The 24,267-nt window shown below is 46.0% G+C and overlaps 1 protein-coding gene across 1 annotated transcript in view; it reads left to right on the forward strand.

The window, feature by feature from the left end:
• Positions 1-24,267, forward strand: part of SPON1 (spondin 1) — a gene marked incomplete at both ends in the record, with an annotated part of 300,161 nt that overhangs the window by 266,077 nt on the left and 9,817 nt on the right. The window contains 5 exons of the mRNA XM_080707718.1: positions 8,613-8,677; positions 21,048-21,249; positions 22,320-22,460; positions 22,881-22,956; positions 23,970-24,152. Coding sequence (XP_080563844.1) covers positions 8,613-8,677; positions 21,048-21,249; positions 22,320-22,460; positions 22,881-22,956; positions 23,970-24,152 — 667 coding nt within the window. The remainder of the gene's footprint in view (positions 1-8,612; positions 8,678-21,047; positions 21,250-22,319; positions 22,461-22,880; positions 22,957-23,969; positions 24,153-24,267) is intronic.

Consider the following 24,267-nt stretch of genomic DNA (forward strand, 5'->3'; position numbering starts at 1 on the left):
TCGATTGCTTGCCTTACCAGCGCAGATCTGAGCATGGATAACATAGCAGTGAACACAAAGGACAAAAATCACTGCCCTCCTGGAGATCCCACTCCAGCAGGGGAGAGAGACTACACACCTGTAATCCCAGTACTTGGGAGGCTGAGGCAGGAAGATTGCAAGTTTGAGGCCAGCCTCAGCAACTTAGACCTGGTTTCAAAATACAAAATAAGCCGGGCGTGGTGGCACACGCTTGTAATCCCTGCACTTGGGAGGCAGAGACAGGAGGATCACGCAGGTTCCAAGCCAGCCTCACTGGCTTAAGAGACCCTGTTTCCAAATAAAATATAAAATAGGTCTGCGAGGGTAGCCTGGAGGTAGAAGGGTTCCATCCCCAGTACCACCAAAAAATAAAAAATAAAATAAAAAATAAAAAAGGCTAGAGGTGTAGCTCAGAGGTAGAATGCCCCTTAGTTCAATCCCCAATACCAATTAAAAAAAAAAAAAAGAAAAAGAGTAAATAAGCAAAATACACAGAAAATTGCATAGTGATAAATGTGATGGGGAAGAGGTATTCAGATGCAGGGATGGGGGTGCTGAGTGGAGAAAGGGCCTCACTGAGAAGGGGACAGCTGAGCAAAGCCCCGGAGGAGGCCAAGAGCAGGTGGCTGACATCTGGGAGAGCAGCATCCCAGGTGCAGCAAGACAGCAAGCACAAAATGTACCCGGCATGTCTGGAAAAAGTAAGGAGTGTGAGATGCTGGAACAAAATGAGCACGGGGGAGAAAAGTCAGAGGAGAGGTCAGCAGGTCAGAGGGGAGGTCAGCAGGTCAGGGGGGATCAGCAGGTCAGAGGGGAGGTCACGGGGGCCTCGGAGGCATGGCAAGGTCCCCAGCTGCCATGAGACATGTGGCCAATAGAAGATTTGGACCATCAGAATGAGATGATGTGACTGAGATATGAAGAGCCTGGAGGGGGGCATAACACTCAGCTTTTCATTGTTAGAATACAAGACCTGAGATGACTGTCTCCCAAGTACTGGGATTACAAGCATGTGCCACCATGCCCGGCTTGAGATGCTGGATTTGGAGAGGGGAAGATCAGGCATTGAGTTTTAGACATATTGTTAAATTTGCGACACTAATTCGGCATTCAGAAGAAAATGTTGGGCAGTTGATATTCAAGCCTGGAGTCCAGAAGTGAGGTGGGGATAGAAGAGTCAATGTAGGAGTCACCAGTGTCTACACAGTTGACCGTTTAAGGCTTGGGACTAGATGAAATCACCAAGAGAGTAAGGTTAGAAGAGAAAAAAAACAGTGTGGAGATTCCTTAGAAAACTGGGAATGGATCCACCATATGATCTGACTATACCACTCCTGAGTATCTTTCCACAGGGGTTGAATCAGAGAACTACAGTAACATATGCATACCCATGTTCATAGCAGCACAATTCACAATAGCCAAAAGATCAGCCAAACACAGAAAGAGGAGGAACATATGTTTTCTTTAATATGCCCAAGCTAGGGAATATTAGGGATACCAGAGGGACTCCAGATAATGGAGGGGAAACCTCAGCAAAGCTAGAAAGGAAGGGTAGGAGAGAAAGAAGGTTGAGGTTGATTAATGAAAGTTGATTAATGGAGGAGCTACATTCGAATATGTGTATAAGTGTGAACGTAGCATGGTCAACCTGGACACTCATTGTTGGGAGGGGGAGAAGGAGAAGTGGGGAGGGCACCAAGTACTGTGTGAATGTATGCCATTGTCAATATGATCCACATTATGATGTGAATCTATAGTCACCAATAAAAAATAAAAATAAAAGAGACCAAAAAAAGAACCAAAGGCTTGACCACAGGACATTTAGAAGAGAAGGGAGTCAGCAGAAGAGACTGAGAAGGAACAGCAGGGAAGTGGGACGGAGGGGAAGAGGCGCTGTCCCAGAGCCAGAGAAAGGCATGACCGGCTGTGGGAGCCCTGCTGGGCACAACTGACTTCAAAGATGCTTCCAGCCTGTAAGCCCTTTATAAACCAGCTTGATTCTCATTGCCAGGACACTCGTCAGAGATGAAAAAGTTACCTTCAGAGGCAGAAGCCACCGTGACAGATTTTGTTTGTTTGTTTGTTTTGTTTTGTGGTGTTGGGGATTGAACCCATGGGCATTGTTACCTCTGAGCTACATCCCAGGGATTTTTTATTGTTTATTTTGAAACAGGGTCTCACTAAGTTGCAGAGGGCCTCACCAAATAGCTGAGGCTGGCCATACAAACCCAATCCTCCTATCTCAGCCTCCCAAGTACTGGGATTACAAGCATGCACCACCATACCTGGTGGTGCCAGATGTTTTTGGAGGTGGTAAATGGGGATTCTGGGGAAGGGCAGAAGCAAATAATGGAGCCAAGCGGTGCTCACTGGGGTCTCTGTGCCCTCCCCCAAAAAAACAGGTGAGCCTGTGCCTCGGAGCAGGGACTCCCAGATAGGACTTTGGGCCGGGGTGCTCTTGCTGAAATATGAGCGAAATGGCAGAGGGAGGTGAAAGGGTGAAGAGTAAGGCCAGGTAAGGTAGAAAAGGCACTAGAATCATGTTCTTGGGTGTTCTTGACAAGTCACTTGTCTTCTTTGATCTCCAGTTCCTCATCTGCAATGGAGAGGATGATAGTTCTTTCCAAAGATTTTTGTAAGAAACAAGTTCATGAACCAACCAGCCAAGCACCTTGGCCCATACCTGCAATTTCAGTGAGTTGGGAGGTTGAAGCAGGAGAATTCCAAGTTTGAGGACAGTTTAGGCAACTGAGACCCTGTCGCAAGAAAAAATAAAATAAAAAATCCAAAAGGCTGAGGATGTAGTTCAGTGGTGGAGTGCCCCTGGGTTCTATCCCCAGTACGGGGTAGACAGGGGAGAAGGAAAAGAACTGATGGATGGGGAAGGGGCAACGACAGGAGCACAGTGTCTATGTTGACATATGTATCACTGCATGTGCTTGGGTTTGTTGAGTTTCCCCCTTTAGTAACAATTTGTCTCCACCTCTATAAGCCTGTTCCTCTCCCTGTCATCAAAACTGGTTCTTAGGGCTGGGCATGATGGTGCACTCCTATTATCCCAGTGCTTGGGAGGCTGAGACAGAAGGGTCACAGGTTCAAAGACCACTTCAGCAAGTAGTGAGACTCTCATCAACCTAGTGAGATCTTGTTTCAAAAGAAAAATTTAAAAAATAGGGCTGGGGGTGTAGCTCAGAGGTAGAATGCCCCTGGGTTCAATTCCTAGTACCACACACACACACACACAAACACACACACACACACACACACACACACACACACACACCCCTAGTTCTCAGGATAGCATTAACTTCAACAGTACTATGAGTGCTGTATGCTAACACTCCCGGTGTGTGCAGAGCTCAGGGTCAGCTCGGACATACCTTAGGGGCAGCAGAAGCATGGGGTAGGGGTCTGAGCCATAGCCTACCCTTCCAACTCCCCTCTTTCTGGGTTCTGTGGAGTTAGGCTAAGGTTTAAACCTCGACTCAGCCTCAATTTACCATTTGGTGAACTTATTTTAGCCAAATAAAGGTGTTTCTAAGATTCCTAAGGATGAGATGAAATACCATTTGTTGGGATCTCTTCTCCTCCTGCTCACACTCGCTTCTCTTCCCGGGGATAGAAGGCATAGAGAGACATCAGGCTAAGCTGACTCCGGGACCACAAGCCAGGGGGAGCTTAGACTCCATGCTTAGACACCAGGAGCAAAGAGGGCCACCTTAGGATGAGAAAAACGTTTGTGGTTCACAACTGGGAGATGACATCAAAAGTCTGGGGACCAGGAAGGCACAGCTATGGGGTGAGGAGCTGGGCGGGGAGAGGGCAAACTCCAGCCCCAGCATGTGGCTGGGCCTGGCTGACTTGCCCAGAGCTCTCCCTCCCTCCCCAGCTGCTGGCTCTGGCGTCCATGGAGGACCTGTGCAGGCCAGGGCTCCCACCCCACCCCGCACCCACCCTCTGCCGCTGTACTCTGTCCTTTCTGCCTCCAGCCTGTCCAGGGCCTGTCTCACTCAGCATGAACCCTCCTCCTCCCTCCGTGGCGACCTCAACCAGTCACAGAGTGTTTGAGGCTGTGCTATCCCCATTTGGCACCAGTAGTTGTATGGTATTAGAGTTGTCACGTCTTCCAATATGTTTACCAAAAGCAAAATGAAAGATGGACACGAGCGACCTGTGGTTTCTCGGGGTTTTTATTTTAATTGGCATATCTTTGGGAAAACGTTAACATCGTCCAAACAAGGCGTGAACGGGGACTGCTGTGAAATACTTTGTTTAAAAAGCATCCTGTGGGAGATTTAAGAGGGCTTCAAGGATCCTTGAAAGCTCCTGTCTGTTCCTAGAGTCTTGTTAAAACAAGCTTTCCCTTGATGTCGGACATGTGGTGTGCTTACTCTAAGTTTCAGTCGTTCGTTCTTCAGAACGTGAAATGCCCAGCATTACAGCGGCCCCGTCCAGATCCCTCCCATCCGCGGCTCCTGGAGACTCAGAGCTCGGCTATGGCTATAAACGAGGAGTCCTCCCAAGGCTCTGTGAGTTTGTGGCCCTGAGCTCCACTGTCTGTACTCACGCGCTACAACCCCATTCCAGTGCCAGCTCAGTCTGAACGCACAGGAGAGCAAGAACGACAGCCAGTGTTTACAGAGCACTTACGATGCGCCAGGCTCTGTGTGAGCAAGTACATCGACTAGGTCATGTAGGCCCCAGCAACCACATGTAGTCGGTTTTGTTTGTTTTCTTTTTGGTACCAGGGACTGAACCCAGGGGCATTTTACCTCTGATCTACACTCCTTCGCCCTTTTTTATTTTTATTTTTTATTTTAAAATAGAGTCTAGGTTGCAGAAAGCCTCACAACATTGCTGAAGCTGGCCTTGAACCTCTTATCTCAGCCTCCAAGTACTGGATAACAGGTGTGCACCTTCACACCTGGCTGATAGATGTTCCTGTTAACCCCATTTCACACAGGAGAAAACTAAGGTCAAGAGACCAAACAGCAGAGCTAGTAAGAGATGCCATCAGGATTTGAACTTGGGTCTGATTCTAAAGTTTGTACTTCAAACCATGCTACTTTCTTGCCCACTGGGTTAGTAAATACTAAAAAGATGGGGCAGTGTCCAGTGTGCCCATAGTTGTAAGGATCTGAACAAAGATACATTCTTGCTGTGATTTTAAATTGGTACAGACGTTTCAGGGGCGATTTAGTAGGTTCTGTCACAATTTAAAATTTCTTCATCTTTTGATTATTCCTGAGAATCAATGACACAGGAAATCTTGGATATGAGAACAAAGAAATATGTACACAAATCTTCATTATAACATCGTTTGTGGACACAAATATCCACTAATAATGTTAGTTAAATAGAGGACACCCATGCTCTAGAACTCTACGTGTACATCAAAAAGAAAGGTGTGACTTGCTCTTTTAACAATTTACAGAAAATCCACAGGTATTTGGATATGGTCACAAATAAGCCAGATTTTCTCCAGTCTTGTAGAAGTTAGGTTATATTCAAGAATTTAGTGTTTTAACAAAAAAAAAAATTAGTTTTTTAAGCAAATGTTCCCAAATGCTCCTTTGTTGCTTCATTGAATAACACGATACTCATAAAAAGGAACAATAAGCGGTTGATCAGGCAGATCACGTATAACCACTGAATAAAGGGATTTACAGTTAGAAGTCGCAGTGCACACACATCTGGCCCATCATCCTCAGAACCCCCTTAGATCTAAAAAAATCACAGATAGACTGCATCGCCATAAATAAACACTAATGGAGGATCCAAACTATTGTTGTTGAGTTATATACTACAAATGCAAAATCAATATGTCATTAGCTGGGACCTGAAACCCAAGATTTAATTGTAAAGCAAGGTGAATCTGCTAAGGCTAGCTAATTCCGTGGTCACCTGAATTCCACCCACATTGTTTAGTGAAGTATTTCTTCAAGGGCAAAAGAATTATCAGCAGATAATTGCTCGGATCTCCATCTTAGATTCCATTTTTATGTCTTGACCTGACTTGCCATTATTTGAATATCTCCAACACTTTTTTAAAAAATTTAAAGAAGCCAGGCGTGGTGGCACAGCATTTGGGAGGCTGAGACTGGAGGATCACAGTTCGTGGACAGCCTCGGCTACTTAGTGAGGCCCTCCGTAATTAGTGAGACCCTGTTTCAAAAGAAAGAATAAAAAATAGGGTTAGGGGTGTAGCTTGGACATAGAATGCCCCTGGGTTCCATCCCCAGACCCGCAATAAAAAAATTTAAATGAGAGGTATGATATCTAGCATATATTGTATATACTTCATAGAGAGTATGTACTAATGAAAATTTTGTAATATTATAGTATAAGGAAAATATTTCAAGTTTTGATGCAGAAAAAGATTTTCAGTGTGATGCAATTTTTGTGTGAAAAAATTATATATAGGGCATGCACATATGCACACACACACACACACACACACACTTGCATATATATATAGTTAAAAGTCTGGAAAGATGTATCCAAAGTATAATATTCTGAAGAAGGAGACAGAAGGCAGGGGAGATGTTGAAGTAAAATGTGCTCAACATTTACATTGTGTGCTCTGTGATGCTAAAATTTTCTACAATAAGCGTATATTATTTTGGAATCGAAAATCCAAAGATTTTCAGAAAATCAGAGAAAAACAGAGTAGGCTGGAGCTAGAGGGTGAGGGCCATGAAGGCAAACACGGGAAGTAAGAAATGGCCATGGCATTTGTGGGGAGCCATTGATGGCCTTGGGTAGGGAATGGCCCTGGTCAGACTTATGGGCATGAACGCAGAGGTATTAGAGCTTGACTGTGTGAGGGGCAGGAGCAAGAGGAAGCTGGTCAGATTTGCGTCAGGTTCTGGGTGTTGGTAGACATGCCTTGAACCGTGACAGGACCTGCTGGAGGGGGAGCAGGGTTCTGGGGTCAAAACAAAAGCTCTGCGTCGGAGGTGGGGGGATTATGGGAGCTACAGAGATGGCATTCAGGAGACAGCTCCTGTTCCACAGGTGACTTCATGCTAAGCAGCTGCTCTTAATCAACTACCAGATATTTACTAGGAGGGACACACCATAAACAAATCTTCTATGAGAATTGTAACCACTCAGGTGAGGTAGAAAATGCCTTTCCTGCAGACCTGTGAAAATGGGGTGTCTATTCCTCTGAACACTCTGCCCACTTGTCCCTTGGGTCTGGCTTCTGCCCTTCACCTCGCCAAGGCCAGGCTGGATCTGGCCAAAACCCTCTTCCTCTCAGAGGTTCGCCACCCAATGAGGTGCTCTGAACCAGAAGGCTTTGTCTAATCTTTGGCCCTGAGCCTGGGGCCTCCTTCCTTCCAATTTCCTCAGGGATGTGGGGTTTTCTGAGCTAGTTACCTAGCCAAGGAGAAGTTCACCAAGTAAGTTCTAGGTGCTTACTGCCAGGCACAGCTCCGAGGACTGGGGCATAGCTGTAAGCCAGCCAAGCAAGGCTCTGCCCCCTGGAACTCAGGGATCCGTTCCGTTAGCAACAAAGCTCTTTCTTCCCCAGCTGGTGACATTCTGGAGTTTTCTATGCATAATAGACAATGGTGTCTGAACGCTGCTGGGTCAGAGGAAGGGAAAACCCAGAGCTAGCCTACTCCACTATGGGAAAAGGCCCTGTCAAAGCTGAATTTGGAGCCTTAAGCCTTTCAAAGATCATGACACATTTTAAGGAAAATAAAAACCCAACCACACTACAAAGTAAAGAAAATCAACATCATCAGAGTTCTGGGTTTTGCTCCAGGACATTTACTTAATGCTTTCCTTCAAAATGTTAATTATCAAATTCTTTCTTTAAAAACTTTTTGTGTGTATGTGTGGTACTGCAGGTGGGATCCAGGGGCCTTCTATCTCGAGGCTATATCCCCAGCCCTATTTTACTTTTTTATTTGGAAACAATCTCGCTAAGTTGCTGAGAGCTCATTAAGTTGCTGAGGCTGACTTCAAACCTCCAGTTTCAGCCTCCCAAGTTCTGGCATTTCAGATGTGCACCACCACACCTGGCTTCCCCATGCTTTAATGGTGCTCCACACACTGCCCAGAGCAAAACAGCAGGATGTTATGAGTAGAACAAGGTGTCTGGGACTCAACTTTTGTTCTGGCCTCTATAGTCAAAGAGGCGGTCTTGACAGCAGGGTCTGTCAGCTGCTCTGCAGCTCCTACTGACCTCGCTGGCCTGCAGCAGGTTCCACTTCTGCCTGGACACAGAGCACATGACTAGGCCTTTTAGGTGGGACACAATATGGAAGTCTGTCCAGCAGAGGTGAGGAGCAGTCAGACGTCTGGTTCCACCAGTGAAGGGACAGACTGAGCTGGAGACCAAAGACGTGGCTCCCGGGTTCATCAGTGCCCAGACCATGCAAGGAACACTAGACACTCAGTCCCACCTCCTGGTATTGCTGAGGTGGTGGGTGGCTCCACACCTGCCAGGTAGAGTCCTGAGAGCGGGTGGGAGGGTGGGGGTGGACATTGTCACCATGTCAAATCCTTCTTATATCCAAGAACCTGGCTCTGTTCGCTAAACATCTGATTCTATTTTTTTTTTTTTTTTTTTTTTGCAGAGTGATGAGGTCCTCACGGTCATCAAAGCCAAAGCCCAGTGGCCAGCCTGGCAGCCTCTCAACGTGTAAGTAGCAAACACAAAAGCCCAAAATCCCTGCCCCAGAGCTTTATGCTACAAGCCACCTACCTAATGGAAACCACATGCCCATTGTGTCTCAGAGTTAGTAATACATCTCAGCTGAACAAGCAGGTCAGGTGCTGCCCATGTGCAGAGTACCACATGTGCCTTGATTTTCTCAGAAATTAAGCTTGGTCTTTGTCCCCCCAACCCCCGTGGTGTTCAGACATGGTGATTACTGTTATGTGTTCACTCGGGCCTTTGGCTGCAATAGACCAAACCTACATTTGCCTTCAGAGCACACAGGTATACTCACTCTAAGCAAGTCTGATTCCTGGAAATCCAAACTTACCCCAGATCCCATTCTCGGTCCTCAATTTTTTTTTTTTTTCTGTCTGCTCTATCCCTTGAAGACTTTATCTGCCCTAGAGTCTTTGGTGACCAGAGCTAGTATGCTGATGGTTCTAAAAACTATCAGCCCATCAGTCAGATGGGAGGGAGGGCTGGATAAATGAATGGATGGATAGATGGATGGACGGATGGACAGATTGGATAGATGGATAGATGAATGGATGATGGATGGATGGATGGATGGATACATACATACATACATACATACAAGTATAAATCCCTCAGTTTCTTTGGCTCCTCTCCATGGATGAACTGCATGGACCTTGAACTCAGTGTATCCAAAAAGGAACCCATGACCTTTGTACCTTCCTGGACCCTTATCCTCTGGGGTCAAGTCCACACTCCTTAGTTCAGCATGACAGGCCACAGTAAATATAACACACTTCAGCTCCTGCACCCTTGCCCATGCATTCATCTCCTGTGGCTCTCTGTCCTATACCTCGCTCTAGCCATCCTGAATCCTATGCACTTCCTTAAATAAGCTTTGCTTTCCACTCATCCTTTGAGGATGCAAGGCCCAGAAGCTCCCAGGTAACAAGCAGATAATGCTTTGTAGAGAATGGTGTGACGAGCCCTCTGTGGAGTGATCTGCACCCTTTAGCTGTGGTATTGATACAGCAGCTTCATGGGGACTGGGTGACATCCCGCTCAGGGGTGATAGGCAGGAGTGATGGGACATTTAGAGGCAGGCTCCAGGGTGGGGCATCAGGCGCTGAGGGGGGAGCAGTGCTCACATGTGACCAGCCAGGAGCTGGGAAGCAGTTGCCAGGCACATGGTGGCCACCCACTCACCCACTCAGCACCCTACTGCTCATCCCTTACTGAGTGCCGGCCCCGTATACACATCCCCACTCTCTGGATCACCCATTCACGGAGGCAGACAAACAGTAAACGGAGTTTTACTACTTCAGGTCTTGCCATTGCATAAGCCAGATTTACACATCTACACAAAATACACTCACTATCAGGTCATCACGGGAGCCCTGTGTGCTCTAGAGTTATAAGTGTTGGACTGAGGGTATGAGCAGCTCTGGAAGTGCAAGGGAAGGGTGTGACCTGGACTGGGGTTGGGGAGAGGTCAGCGAAGACTTTGTGCAGGAGGTATATGAGCTTAGTCTGGAAGGGCGCTCCTAACCCCGGTCAGGACTGACCAGGTCTGGGTGGGTGGAGCTGAGACCAGTGGAGGCCCAAAGAGGGGAAGGGCACTGGACCAGGACAGCCCGCTGGCTGCTTGAGTCCTTTTAGCATGCCATGATCTCTAAGGCTTGCTCTGGATTTCCTGTAGGGAAGCTCACACCACAGCAGTAGAAAATCTCCCCAGGGCAGGAAGTGCCCTCTCCTCTAACAGGAAGCAACCCGAGGCTGGGCCTCCTGCCCTGAGCTCCCTAGTGGATGGGCACTTGCCTCATCCCCGTTCCACCAGGAAACGCCAGGTGAACTCACAAAGGCCCTCAGCTCCCTTTGCATACCTGGCATTAAATAGCAACCAGATGCCCTGGGTCCCATTGCTCAGATCCCTCCTCAGCTTCTCCTGGGCCTCCAGACCTATGTGTACCCCTCATCTTTGGTCCTTTAAGGGGCAGGTATGGATTGTAGCATCTAGGCTCCAGTTTGTGGATGCCAATCTTTATGCCACTAAGGAAGTCTTATACCTGGAGGAGCCTAGGTTTAGAAAAATGCAAACTACAAAGTGAGGTGAGTTTGGGAGAAAGGAATGGTGGGAGAGAGAAAAGAAAGGAGGGAAAGCCTTTCACTTTAAGCCTCTGCTGTGTGCCCAAGGACCCCAGTAGGCACTTACACTTATTCTCCCACTTAATTCTCATTATAATCTCAGGAGGTAAACCCATTTTACAGGTGATGAAACTGAGACTTGGAGATTATATGAGAGGTCATATGTCATCACCTAGTCCCATCAAAAGTAGAACTAGAATTCCAGCCACAGCCAACTGACTGACTCTAATGCCTTTGCTCTTTACATAATAAGACCCTTCTGATTAAATAATAACTCATTCCTTTCCTCTGCTTTTAATTAATGAAGACATACATAGCTTCCATCTGGCTTCTGATCAGCATGAAATTAACAGTGTGGCCACACTCAAGTGCCTGATCCTGCCTCAAAGTAAAATGAAACAAGATCTTGACTTTCACTCCCCATATCCTTCTCTCAAGGATGACTGAGATATTTCATTGACTCAACAAAACCCTATTGAAGGTTTCCAAAGGAAGGTGCTTAGAGACACTGTGGTGAACAGACAGTTGTTCATGGAGCTTACAATTTAGTGGGGAGAGACATTCACTCAACAGTAACACAAATAAATGGCTGTGAAGAAAGACATGAGATGCGTGAGAGTGTGTGAAGGGAACCCAGCCGGGGCAGGGGTGGTCAGAGCCAGCTTCTTTGAGGAAACAGCAGTGGAGACGAGATCTAAGGAATCAATAATCATGAACTAACAAGCAAAACAAGGGGAGAATGTTCTCAAATCCTAAGGAAAATCTGTCCTGTGTAAAGACCCTGCATGAGGAGCATATTTAAGGTACTAAAAGTCTTCGGTATAATGAGATCCAGAAATCACAGATGAGCTTGGTGGGGAGCCAAGTCATGCAACATTAAAATTTTTTATTTTCATATTAAAAGTAATGGAAAATCATTGAAGAGTCTTGTAGATGAAAGATATGATCAGATATGCATTTTTCTTTAAAAAAAAAAAAAAAAACAGTAACAACACACTCTGGCTCCAATGCAAAGAGGTAAATGAAGTGAGACCAGTGAGGAGGCAGCTGCAGAGAGCCAGGAGAGAATTTAACTGTGACTTCCACGAGGATGGTGGTGGTGTGACGGTGGGAATAGAGAGAAGTGCAGAGATGCAGGCAATGCATATAGGAGGTAAAGCTGATGGGCTGTGGTAGTAGGCTGAATAGAAAGGAAGGTCTAAAGAGTGGTCAAGATGCCTCCCAGATGCATGGTTGGCCTAACTCAGGCATTGGAAGTGCCGCCCTGGAGTCTGGGAGTGTTAGGTGAATTTGGATGAGAAAGCCACATGATCAGGTTTTTTTTTTTTTTTTTTTTTTTTTTTTTGCAGATCTGGGGATGGAATTCAGGGGCATTCTACCTCCGAGCTACACCCCCTGCCTTATTTTTTATTCTTTATTTTGAAACTGGGTCTCACTAAGTTGAGGAGGGCCTCACTAAGTAGCTGAAGCTGTCCGCGAACTGCGATCCTCCGGTCTCAGCCTCTCGAATGCTGGGATTACAAGTGTGCACCACCACACTGGGCTCCACATGATCAGTTTTGACTGTGCTACATTGCTCAGGTGTCTCCGGATGGAAGTTTTAAGTACCCAGGTACCTGTATAGCTCTGAATCTCAGAGCAACAGTCCCATGCTGAGCTCTAACCCTGGGAGTCATTGAGAAATGGGATACCAAGGGATTGAGGACACAGTGGATACCAAGGGCATTGAGAACAGAGAGCTTGAGTGTGACAGTCATAGCTGTAGGACTGAGTCCCAAAGCGCTCCCATATTTCATGCTGTGGAGAATTTGCCTGCAGAGGAAACAGAACAAGGAGTACCCAAGAGATCCTGAGGTAGCGTGAGACTCCAGGGGAGAGAATCCTGGATGGCAAGCACTCAGTCCTCCCAAGCACCCCAAGCATCCCCCGTGAGCCTATTAAGGGAAAGGAATTTTCCTTTGTCTTTCCCAGAACCTAGGCTCCCCTTCCCTCTTCCAAATCTCATTAGGAAGTCAAATTAGGAACCCTATATGCAGCCAAGTTTTGTTTTGCCCAAACAGGCCTCCCCCTCCTCCCAGAGCCTGCTTGATTGAGGTTAATGGGATTCCAGCCTCCCTAGGCCCCTTGGAAAGCCGGGGTGACCTACTTTGTGAGGTCCTGCCCGTTGAGACTGAGTTGTTTTTCAGTGATCGTCATCTCTATCCCCAGCACCACTTCTCAAAGCACAGCCATGAATGAACAAATTAGTTGCTGACTTGTTTAGCTCAATAAATCAAGCTGTAGCTCCGACAGCCCAGCGCCCAGGTAGAGACAGGAAAGACAGATTCTGAACAAAACCCACATCCTTCACTAGTTCCTCTGGCACCTAAGTGGAAAATGCCCAGGTTTCCTGCAAATCAATTCTGAATTCCCATCACCCAGTTCCTCCGGTGCAGTCTGAATACTAAGAATTACGGGAACTCTGAAAAATACTTATTTCCTTTCTTACAACGAGTCCTGGCAAGGGCTATAGTCTGCTTCAATTACTCCCAGCCACTCGGTTTAATTAACATTTGATTAGCCAATGGTCCATGTTCGGGAGGTCAGTGGAGTAGAGACATGTTCACCTTCCAAAGAAATCCAAAGCCACAGTTGCCCAGGAGACCAGAAGTATCTTTCTCTTAAATCAATTCCAGGGCCTCCCTGTCTCCTGTAGCACTTGCCCTGGTCCATTGATGTCCTCAAGATAGTAAAGAAAGACAGGCTTTGGACTAGAGGAGCAGGTGGTAGGTTTGAGAGTCCAGATACGTCCTGGTTATGGAGTTTTTTCGGGACTGTGACAACCTCACTCAAACCTCGCTCCACCCAGCCTAGTGAATGGCTTGGGCGCCCCCTCGTGTCTAAGTTGAGTTGCTGCAAGCGTGAAAATGGATTTTTGGAATACATGAGAGAATCCAACCTAGGAATGGTCTAGGAACACCTACTGAGCTTCACTGGTATGGATCTGTTACTGCGAAGGGAGGAAAAAAATCTCTAGAAGAAGCATAAAAGATCTCCCTTACATTTTTTTGCGACTTTTTTAGAAGTTTTTTTTTTTTTTTTTTTTTTTTAATGGTACTGGGGTTCCTCGAAGCCCTTCTACCTCCCGGCTATACTCCCAGACCTATTTTTACATTTTTTTAAATTTGGAAACAGGGTCTCCTAAGCCAGCATGCGCAGCTGGCTTTGAACCTGCGTGATCCTCCTGTCTCTGCCTCCCAAGTGCAGGGATTACAAGTGTGCGTCACCACACCCGGCTAGAAGATTTTTTATTTTTTATTTTTATAAACAGTCCTATTTGACAGTCACAATGAGAAACAATTTCCTCACAATAAAATCCTGGGGTGGTGTGCATGTATGTCATTGTCAGCTTGATTTCATGATGATGTGAGACTATAATGTACCAATAAAAGCATAAAAAAGAAAAAAGAGAGAAAGAAAACCCTGAGGTAGCTGGGTATGGTGGCACGTGCCTGGAATCCCAGTACTTGGGAGGCTGAGACAGGAGGATCACAGATTTGAGGCTATACTCAGAAACTTAGCAAGACCCTGTTTCAAAGTAAAAGAAATGTTAATAAGGACTGAGGGTATAGCTCAGACATAAAATGTTTCTGGGTTCAGTTCCCAGTACCAAACAAAAACAGAAGGCCTTGGGTTAGGTCTGACATTGTTCCCATTTTGTAGATGTAATAACTGCAAAGAAAGACAAGGTAAAGCCCCCTGTCTCTGTCACACAGCTACGACGAGCCTGTTCCAGTGCCCCGCGGTCTCCCCAGGATCCTCGCTGCCTCGCTGAGTATGGAGTGGAGGGCCGGGATCAGGGATAGTTCTCTGTCATTTCTTTTTCATTTGAACCATGTGTTCATAATTTTCTCTTTTGGAGATTATGGTATTTTTCTTACAGATCTGGGTTATTTCTCTTTAGATATTAACACTTTGTCAGTTACACATCATTTTTCTCTATAATTCAGGTATAAGTTGTATATCTTATATCTTATATATTTTATCTCCTTATATCTATATATCTCCTTGCCCAAAATAATTGAGTCTAGAGGTGTTTGGGATTTTTGAAGTTTTCGGATTTGGGAATATTTGCATGCAATGAGATATCTCGGCAATGAGACCCAGTTCTGAGCACAAAATTCACTTGTTTTATATTCACACACTCTGAGGGGGGTTTTGTGCCATGCTTTTTAGTACATAGCATTTTTTTTTTTTTTTGGTGGTGGTGGTTCTGGGGTTCCTGGAAGCCCTCCTTCCTCCGGGCTACACTCCCAGACCTATTTTATATTTTTGAAACAGGGTCTCTTACGCCAGCACGGCTGGCTTCGAACCTGCGCGATCCTCCTGTCTCCGCCTCCCAAGCGCGGGGATTACAAGCGTGCGCCACCACGCCTGGCAGTACATAGCATTTTGATGGGGACCTGTCAAGTGTGGAATTTCCTACCTGTGGTGTGGTGTCAGTGCTCAAAGAGTTTCAGATTTTGGAGTACTTCAGGTTTCAGATTTGGGGGTTATAAATGGTAAATATGTACTGTTGTTTATATGATACAGATATTTTAATCCAATGTATAATTCAACTGGTTCATTTTTTTTCTTCATGATCACCTTTGTTTTTTGTATTTTGATTTTGCAGTACTGGGGATGGAACCCAGAGGCATACTACTTCCAAGCTGTACCCTCAGCCCTATTTTTTATTCTTTATTTTGAAACAGGGTCTCACTGATTCCAAAGGACCTAAGTAGCTGAGGCTTTCCGCGAACTGCAGACCTCCTGTCTCAGCCTCCCAAATGCTGGTAATACGAGCGTGCGCCACTATGCCACTTATATGGCATATAAGAAAGCATAAATAAAAACTTTTAGCCGGGCGAGGTGGCACACGCTTGTAATCCCCGCGCTTGGGAGGTGGTGACCGGAGGATCGCGCAGGTTCAGAGCAGCTGCGCTGGCTTAAGAGACCCTGTTTCCAAATAAAATATAAAATAGGTCTGTGAGAGTAGCCCTGAGGTAGAAGGGTTTCCATCCCCAGTACCACACCAAAAAAAAAAAACCCTTTTATTAGTGTTTCAACATATTAAAAAAACTCCAGTCCTATCTAGGCATTTCCCAAAGAAAAACATGTATTTTTACCCAATTTATTATTTCAAATAGCGTTTTTATAATAGAGTAAATACTGTGAAGTGAATTAATTAAATTTAAAGGTCAAAGGAAATACTCTACATTCATTTCCTAGATTAATTCATTTATCTCAACAAACATATGAAGGAACCCAGTTCATGCTAGATCCAATGCCAAGTAGTGGGATGTGGCTGTCATCAAGACAAAAATGGTTCCTTCTCTATTGGGATCTCAAGGAGAAAACACATATTAAACAAGAAATTCCATGCAAAGAGTGAGTTCATTGTGTTATGGGAAGGTAGCACTAAGGGTCCTAAACATTTGTAGGAGATTGGGAAATACTTACTCTAGATTAAGTAGATTAGAGTCAGAAAGTGCCTCTGTCAGGATAAGAGAAAGGAGCAAGGTGTGTCTAAGATGCTAAGAAATTGCTTCCATACCCATATGAATTCTAAGTTTACCATGCGACCCAACTCAAGGTCGGGCATTTCGCACAGGAATTGGTAGCTCTGGATTTTCTGCCTTGAAGCACTTGCCAAGCCCTAAAGGCTGCCTAGCTTGGGTGGCAGATTTGGTCCAAATGATGCTGAGGATTTCCACAAGGCTTCATTCTTGGATGATTACATCTGTCAACTATTAGGATGGTTTCTACACCTCTGGATTCTTCAATTCTTAGTTCGCCATTGTGAATAGTGTCACCCATGGGATATAGGAGCTGAAGGACTAACCTGACCCAAAGTCACATATTTAGGGAGACAGGAAAGCAGTAGGAAAGGTCTGCTGGATCCCGAAGGGTCCAAGGGCCAAGGTGAGCTGAGCATATAACAGCCCCACTGAGATGCCAAAGCTCTCGCTTGGCAAGTCCTGCAAGTCAGGCCTGAGTCATGTCCGGTGAGTCCCTAAGTGAGCAATGCCACAGATCCCCGGACCACAATCTTGTAGAAGTCTGATCTTTAAAGCAGCCGCTCAGACCAGTAACCCGCATGCCGAAGAATGCATGCATGGGAAAATAAATATTTAATCTGCCTAACAGCAGGCTATGTCAATGCGGTATTTCTGCAGTTTATAAAGTCTTTTAATAAAAGAAGAGTATGTACATGGTCCTCATGTAGGTATTGTTAGATGAAGACCTTGAGACTCAATGATGGTGAGCAGCTTGCCCAAAATCCTGAGAGAGAAAAGATTTTTAGCTCGTCTCGTATCCCTTTGCTCAGCCTGCTCATCATGTATCAGGTATCAGGTACAGGGTGCAGTTGTGAAACTTAGGGCTCCTGACTTCAAGGAGACCCCAGTCTAGTGGGGAAGGTCATAGGGTCTAGCTACAGAAACCTACAAGGTATATGAAATCATAGACTAAGGGTGCTTACCTCCGCTGGATGTCAGAAAGATCCTGGAAGAAATGATACCTGAGCTGAGACTTGAAGTGCATAGGAGTCACCTGGAGGGATGACTAAAAGAAACCACTAGGGCCTACCCCAGCGTCTCTAATTCAATCAATGTGGGGTGGGGGGGCCCGGCAACTTGCGTTTCTAGCAAGTTCTCAGGGCGTGCTAATGCTGCTGGTTCAAGGAACTCACTTCCCAACGCACTGAAGAAGGCCTTTCCTAGAGATGCAGGTGCAGGGGTCTTCTTCCCAGGCTGGCCTGGAAGGATGCAGGGAGCTTTGGGGGCAAAGAGGATGGGGCTAGAAGAGACAGGAGGCAGCACCAGGGTTTCATCCACCTGCTGGTGCCAAAGCCAGGCCTGACCCCTCACTTGTATTCCGGAACCTAGGCTGGCGCAGGCTACATGTGACCAGGAAGGCCTCCAGCTCCCTCCCCTTCCTCATCTCCCTGACCCTGCAGTCTTCAGATAGGAGGACTGAAGGTTTGAGGCCAGCACTCGGCAACTTAGTAAGACCCTGTTTCAAAATTAAATTAATTAATTAATTAATTAAATAAATAGGGCTGGGGATGTAGCTCAGAGGTAGAATGAATGTCCCTGGGTTCAATCTCTACTGCCACACACACAAAATAATAACATTAATAAATAATGTAGTAGTAGTAGTAGTAGTAGTAGTAGTAGCAACAGCAGCAGCAGCACAGGTTTAGTATGCCTTGTGTGAAATACTTGGGACTAGAAGCGTTTCAGAATTTTTAAAACTTTGTAATATAGCTAGGCGTGGTGGCACACGCTTGTAATCCCAGTACTTGGGAGTCCTAGACAGGAGGATTGTGCAGGTTCGAAGCCAGCCTCAGCTACTTAGTGAGGCTCTCAGCAGCTTAGTGAGAACCTGTTTCAAGGTAAAATGTAAAATAGGTCTGGGGGTGTAGCCCTGAGGTAGCAAGCCCCTGGGTTCTATCCCCAGTACCACAAAAAACACTTTGTAATATTTGTATATATAAATAGATGAGCTATCTTGCAGATGGGATCCAAGTCTAAACATGAAATTCATTTGTTTAATATTTACCTCACACATAATCTGAAGGTAACTTTATATAATATTTTAATTGTAGCCAAGTGTGATGGCTACAAAATTTTGCAGCCCACTTGCAATCTTAGTACTTGGGAGGCTGAAACAGGAGGATCACAGGTTTATGGTCAGCCTCAGAGACTTAGTGAGGCCCTTGTTTCAAAAATAAAATAGGGCTGGGGGTATAGCTCAGCAGTGGAATGCCCCTTAGTTCAATTCCCAGTACCACAAAAACTAATAATAATAATAATAAATTTGTGCACATGAAACAAAGTTTTATAATGTAGAATTTTTTACTTGTAGCATCATGTCAAGGTTAAAAAAGTTTAAGATTTTTTTTGTGTATGTGTGGTACTGGGGGTAGAACCAGGAGCTTTTCTACCTCTGGGCTATACTCCTAGACCTTTTTTTTATACTTTATTTGGAAACAGGGTCTAAGTTGCTGAGAGCCTCACTAAGTAGCTAAGGTTGGCTTCAAACCTGTGTGATCCTCCTGTCTCAGCCTCCCAAGTGCTGGGATTACAAGTGCCGGGTGTGGTGGCACACACTTGTAATCCCAGCATTTGGGAAGCTGAGACAGGAGGATTGCAGTTCGAGGACAGCCTCAGCTACTACCTAGTGAGGCCCTTTGCAACTCAGTGAGACCCTGTTTCAAAATAAAGAATAAAAAAAAGTAGGGCTGGGTGTGTAGCTCGGAGGTTAGATGCCCCTGGGTTCCATCCCCAGTACTGCAAAAAAGAAGAAAAAAAAAAGTTTGGGATTTTAAAGTAGTTCAGATTTTGGATTTTCAGATTCCAGATGTTCAGCCTCTAATAGTAATAACAACTCAGGTGTCAGGTACTGGACTAAGTACTACATGTAAGTTAGCTCACTGAATACTCACTTAAAGATTTGGATGCTAAGGTAAATCAGTGAATGGTTTAGGGGTTTGGCCAATGATGTGTACCTGTGTGTTGTGGAGCCAGAACTTCCTTCTCCCTCTGCTTTTTGTTTGGCCCCATCTGGCTGCCAGAGCCCAGTGATGTCAATTCACAGGGCCACTGTGTGTGGAGTCATTGCTTTCCGGGGCCAGGCAAGGGCAGCCAGAAGCATCTGGTCCCAGCAGAAGGCTCAGGGGCCCCCACACAGCTGAGGTGGACCAGCTGCCAGCTGGACTAAACAAACCTGCTAGGCCCTGGCCAAGGATTCCCCACAGAGAGTAGGCCCGGGGTGTGGATACACACTGAGCTCCTTTAAGCCTCCGCCTCTGCTACCTGTCTCCAAGTTCATTCATCTCTGTATACTTTCATTGCCTCGCCACAAGACAGGATAATATTCTAACCCCATGGGATGGTCATGCAGGGGAATGAGATGACAGGTGTTAGTTGCCAAGTATGTACCGAGCCAATAGGAGTCTTGTTCCTCTCCATCGCTCCTCGCTCCTCGTGGGCAGCCAACGTGGACCTCCTGCAGCTGGGTCCTCCTCGGCCTCACGAGGAGCCAGAGGTGGCAGCGTGGGGTGTCATTCCCAGTAGCTGGAGGTTGTCAGACAAAGGTGTGTGCTTCTAGAGCTGGATCCCTGCCTTGGACTAAAGGAAAGAGCCAGCTGGTGCGGGAATGGGTGGCCCTATTTCCCATCAGAGGACTGGGGGCAGTAGAGGCAGCAGGCAGGGAGAGATGGCTTCCAATAGCACAGTGGAGATCTCAGCAGAGAAAAAAAAGGGGGGAGGGCAGGGGGAAAAATTGGAAGGTAGTCAGAAAGAAAGAACATTGATCTTGAACCGATGTTACTCCACTGTGCCATTTGACTTTAAACAAGTTACATGACCCTCCACAGCCTGTTTCCTCCCTTATAAATTGGAGCCGATAATCCTTGCCCCAGGTCCATTAGAAAGATTAAATGAGAGTGTAATGGCTTGGGTCATTGTTAAGTAATTTGGGGATTTTGTTTGTTTGTTTCGTTTTGTTATTTTGTTTTTTAGAATACTGGGGATTGAGGCCAGGGCCTTCAACCTATACACCCAACCCTTTTTGTTTTTTACTTTTGAAACAGGGTCTCACTAAGTTGCTGAGGGCCTCGCTGAGTTGTTAAAGTTGACCTGGAACCTGCAATCCTTCTGTCTCAACCTCCCAAGTACTGGCATGACAGGTGTGCACCACCATGCCTGGCTCAGTTTTATTTGTAAATATCTAACACAGCTGAGTGTGCACATAGCACAAAGTATTTGTTCATTTACTTTTTCAAAAATAACATTTACTGAGCATCTACTGTGCGCCAAGCTCTGTTCTACACTGTGGAAATAAAGCCGTGCATGAGATAGACAAAAACTCTTTCTTAGAGCTTTCAGTCCAGTGAGCGATGATTGCCATTAAACAGCTAAACAAGTTAGAGAAAGGAAATACAAAATAATGGTAAGTGCTGTAGACATGTTGGAGCTAGATGGAGAGAGCACAATTCACTATGTTTCTCCAACAGGTGGGCTCAGAAGAGAGAAGAGTAAAAATCATTAATAGACTTGGCCTCCTCTCTGTCCCTGCCCAATGTCCCCCAGGATCCCCTAATGTATTTGCCTCGATATTTGGTTCCCCCACATCCCCTAATGTATTTGCCTCGATATTTGGTTCCCCCACATCCCCTAATGTATTTGCCTCGATATTTGGTTCCCAGGCGAGCAGCGCCCTCAGCTGAATTTTCAGTGGACAGGACACGCCACTTAATGTCCTTCCTGACTATGATGGGCCCTAGTCCCGACTGGAACGTGGGCTTATCTGCAGAAGATCTGTGTACCAAGGAATGCGGCTGGGTCCAGAAGGTGGTGCAAGATCTCATTCCCTGGGACGCAGGCACCGACAGCGGGGTGACCTATGAGGTAGGTGTGTGCCTGCAGAGGTGAATGGGAAACTTCCCAAGCACCCCTTCCTGGCCCATCCTGTCCTGAGCACCCTGGACGCAAGGGTGAGTCTGACCATGTTCTGCCCTAGAAGAACTTAGTCTGGTAAGAAGGCCCACATGGTCTCACCATCATGTACAAAATTACTCAGGCTCTGGAAGAGTCCATGCAGTGGCCAGTAGAGAATAGGAAAAGAATATGCTAAAGATAGCAGTTCATGGGTAAGCAAGGGAACAGCATGCCAAGGACATAGAAGCAAAGACAGGCAGGCAGGCAGACAGACAGACAGAAGGAAGGCTGGGCCACATTCCAAAGGCTGAGGAGTTTATTCTGTTCTAAATGTCATATTTCTCAGACATGGTCAATATGCCAACAGCATTGAAATCTGAAGCCATCAGAACCCACATCTAGAACAGGCTAGAGCTGTTCTAGAGGAACAGAACAGTCTAGACCTGGCATCAGCCTCCACAGCTTCCAAGACAAATCTACCCTACACCCTGATTTGTAAATAGTTTTCAATGCCAGCTACATTCATCCAATTGCAAATTACCTTTCTTGTGTTTCTTTTTCAGTCAGATTATAAATGTTGGTCCAGAACTCTGCCATGAATAGGATTTGTACAGTGGGCTTTAGCCTGTATGTCTTCTTGCAGTGGGGTTGCTCTCCCACAGCAAGGATGGAGCTGAGTAGCTGGGATAGGCACAGTGCGACTCACAGAGCCAAAATAGTTCCCATCTGACCTGCTACAGAAACAAAGTCTGCCGCCTGGTCCCATGGGAAGAGCTTGGGATTCAGGCCAAGCTGGCTCAGCCATTGCCGAGCTGGGATTACCACTCTGAAACTTGGCTTCTACATCTGGGCACAATCCTACTGTGTAAGAATTTTAAAGTTCAGATCTACATATGTCCAAGCACAGGAAATGGCACAAATGGAAACCCATAAATACACTTGTTAAGTTCCTATCAGAGGTTTAGTTCTGATCAGTGTAACAAATTGCTTTGTGGTTTTTAATGTTCTATTTCCCATGATTTATATCTTTTTTCCTGCAGTCACCAAACAAGCCCACAATTCCACAAGAGAAAATCCGGCCCCTGACCAGTCTGGACCATCCCCAGAGTCCTTTCTACGACCCAGAGGGCGGGTCCATTACTCAAGTAGCCAGAGTTGTCATCGAAAGAATTGCTCGGAAGGTACTGGGTCTAAGCCCACCAAGAGGGCCATGGAAACTGTACACCTTTCTGCGCTAGACTAGTGAGGTTCCTGGCAAAAAGCTACTCAGGCAATTTCTGGGCTTCCACTTTTCAAGATGTAACGAGCAAAATGAACTCAGTAGTGAGGCCCAGTGCTCAAATGAGTGATTTGATCTAGGCAGAGAGATTTTATTATGAGTGCCACAGTCCATTACTAACATCTGCCAGCATCAGGATTCCCGCCTAGCCAACCTTGCTTTCTTGTGTTTCTTTTTCAGTCAGATTATAAATGTTGGTCCAGAACTCTGCCATGAATAGGATGTGTACAGTGGGCATTAGCCTGTATGTCTTCTTTCATCTTCCTCCTGCACATTCCCTTCTTTCTCTAAGGCAAGCCCCCAAATAACATTCCTTTTGCAGGGGGAACAATGCAATATTGTGCCTGACAACATTGATGACATTGTAGCAGATCTGGCTCCAGAAGAGAAAGATGAAGGTGAGTACTTTTGTTGGGGGTAGCAACATAAATTGGTGTGCTCCTTTGGGAAGGCAACATGCTAGCATATTTTAAGAACCATAAAGATAGCCATGTTCTCTGATATGGTCATCTCATCTCTGAAGATTTTTCCTCAAGAAGTAATCGGGGGCTGGTGTGTAGCTCAGTGGACACATTGAGCTAGGTCCTAGGTTTGATTCCCAGCACCCACACAAACAAACAAATAAGGTCAAAATTAGACACCAAAGAGAGGGCAATTAGTGAAAGTCTGACATTGGAGTATGTATTTAAAGATAACACACCCTTAAAATGACCATGAAAATAGCACTTGAATAGATTTTACAGTATTCAGACCACCTTCTGCTTAGCTTCTCACACTGGCCTGTGAGGCTGAGTACCAGCGGCCCAGATCCAAAGGTCAGGAAGGAGTGGCGGAGCCATGGTTGGAACCTAAGTTTCCTCTTGGTTGATCTAGAGCCAGCCGAGCCAAATAGCCTGGCTTCTCATTCCTTGTGACCTTGGGCAAGAAGCCGACCTTTCTAACCTCAGTTCCCTCAACTCTATATTTTGCATAATAAGAGAACCTGCTTCACAGAGTTGTCCTGAGGTTTAACGGGCCAACATAAGCTGCTCTTACCCTTACCATGACACCTGTGTGAAGGGTCATTGGGAAGATGAAACTGGCACAAATATAAACCTTGTGCTTTCTAAAAACTGACTCTGAGATACCCACATGTGTGTGAAAACAAGGTCAGCCAAAGTGAGGGGCTGGGAATGAAAAGATACGCATGTGTTAAGAGAAACTGTTCCCATTATTTAGATATTCACTATCAGGGTATTGAAATGTAATTTCTAAAGGGAAGGGAATGGCTGCTTCCATCCCTGGAGCACCCAGGCTCATGAAGACAAGTCAGACAGCGGAGCTTTTCTTGACCCCAAAGAGCTTGTCTAGGGAGAGGGTCAGTTGCAGCTTCTACAGGCCCCTGAGGAAAAACACTTCAACCCCTTTCCAGATGATACCCCTGAAACCTGCATCTACTCCAACTGGTCCCCGTGGTCCGCCTGCAGCTCCTCCACTTGTGACAAAGGCAAGAGGATGAGGCAGCGCATGTTGAAGGCACAGCTGGACCTCAGTGTCCCCTGCCCTGACACCCAAGACTTCCAGCCTTGCATGGGCCCTGGCTGCAGTGACGAAGGTAAGTACGGAGACGACCCAGACCCCAGACCAGATGGCAGATGGGAGGACTCCTGGCAACATGGTCCCTGGAGGGCATGGGAGCTTTGACTGGAGTGGATTACAACTAGAGCAGA

Source organism: Muscardinus avellanarius (assembly GCF_963383645.1).
Source record: "Muscardinus avellanarius genome assembly, chromosome: 1".
NCBI lineage: Eukaryota > Metazoa > Chordata > Mammalia > Rodentia > Gliridae > Muscardinus > Muscardinus avellanarius.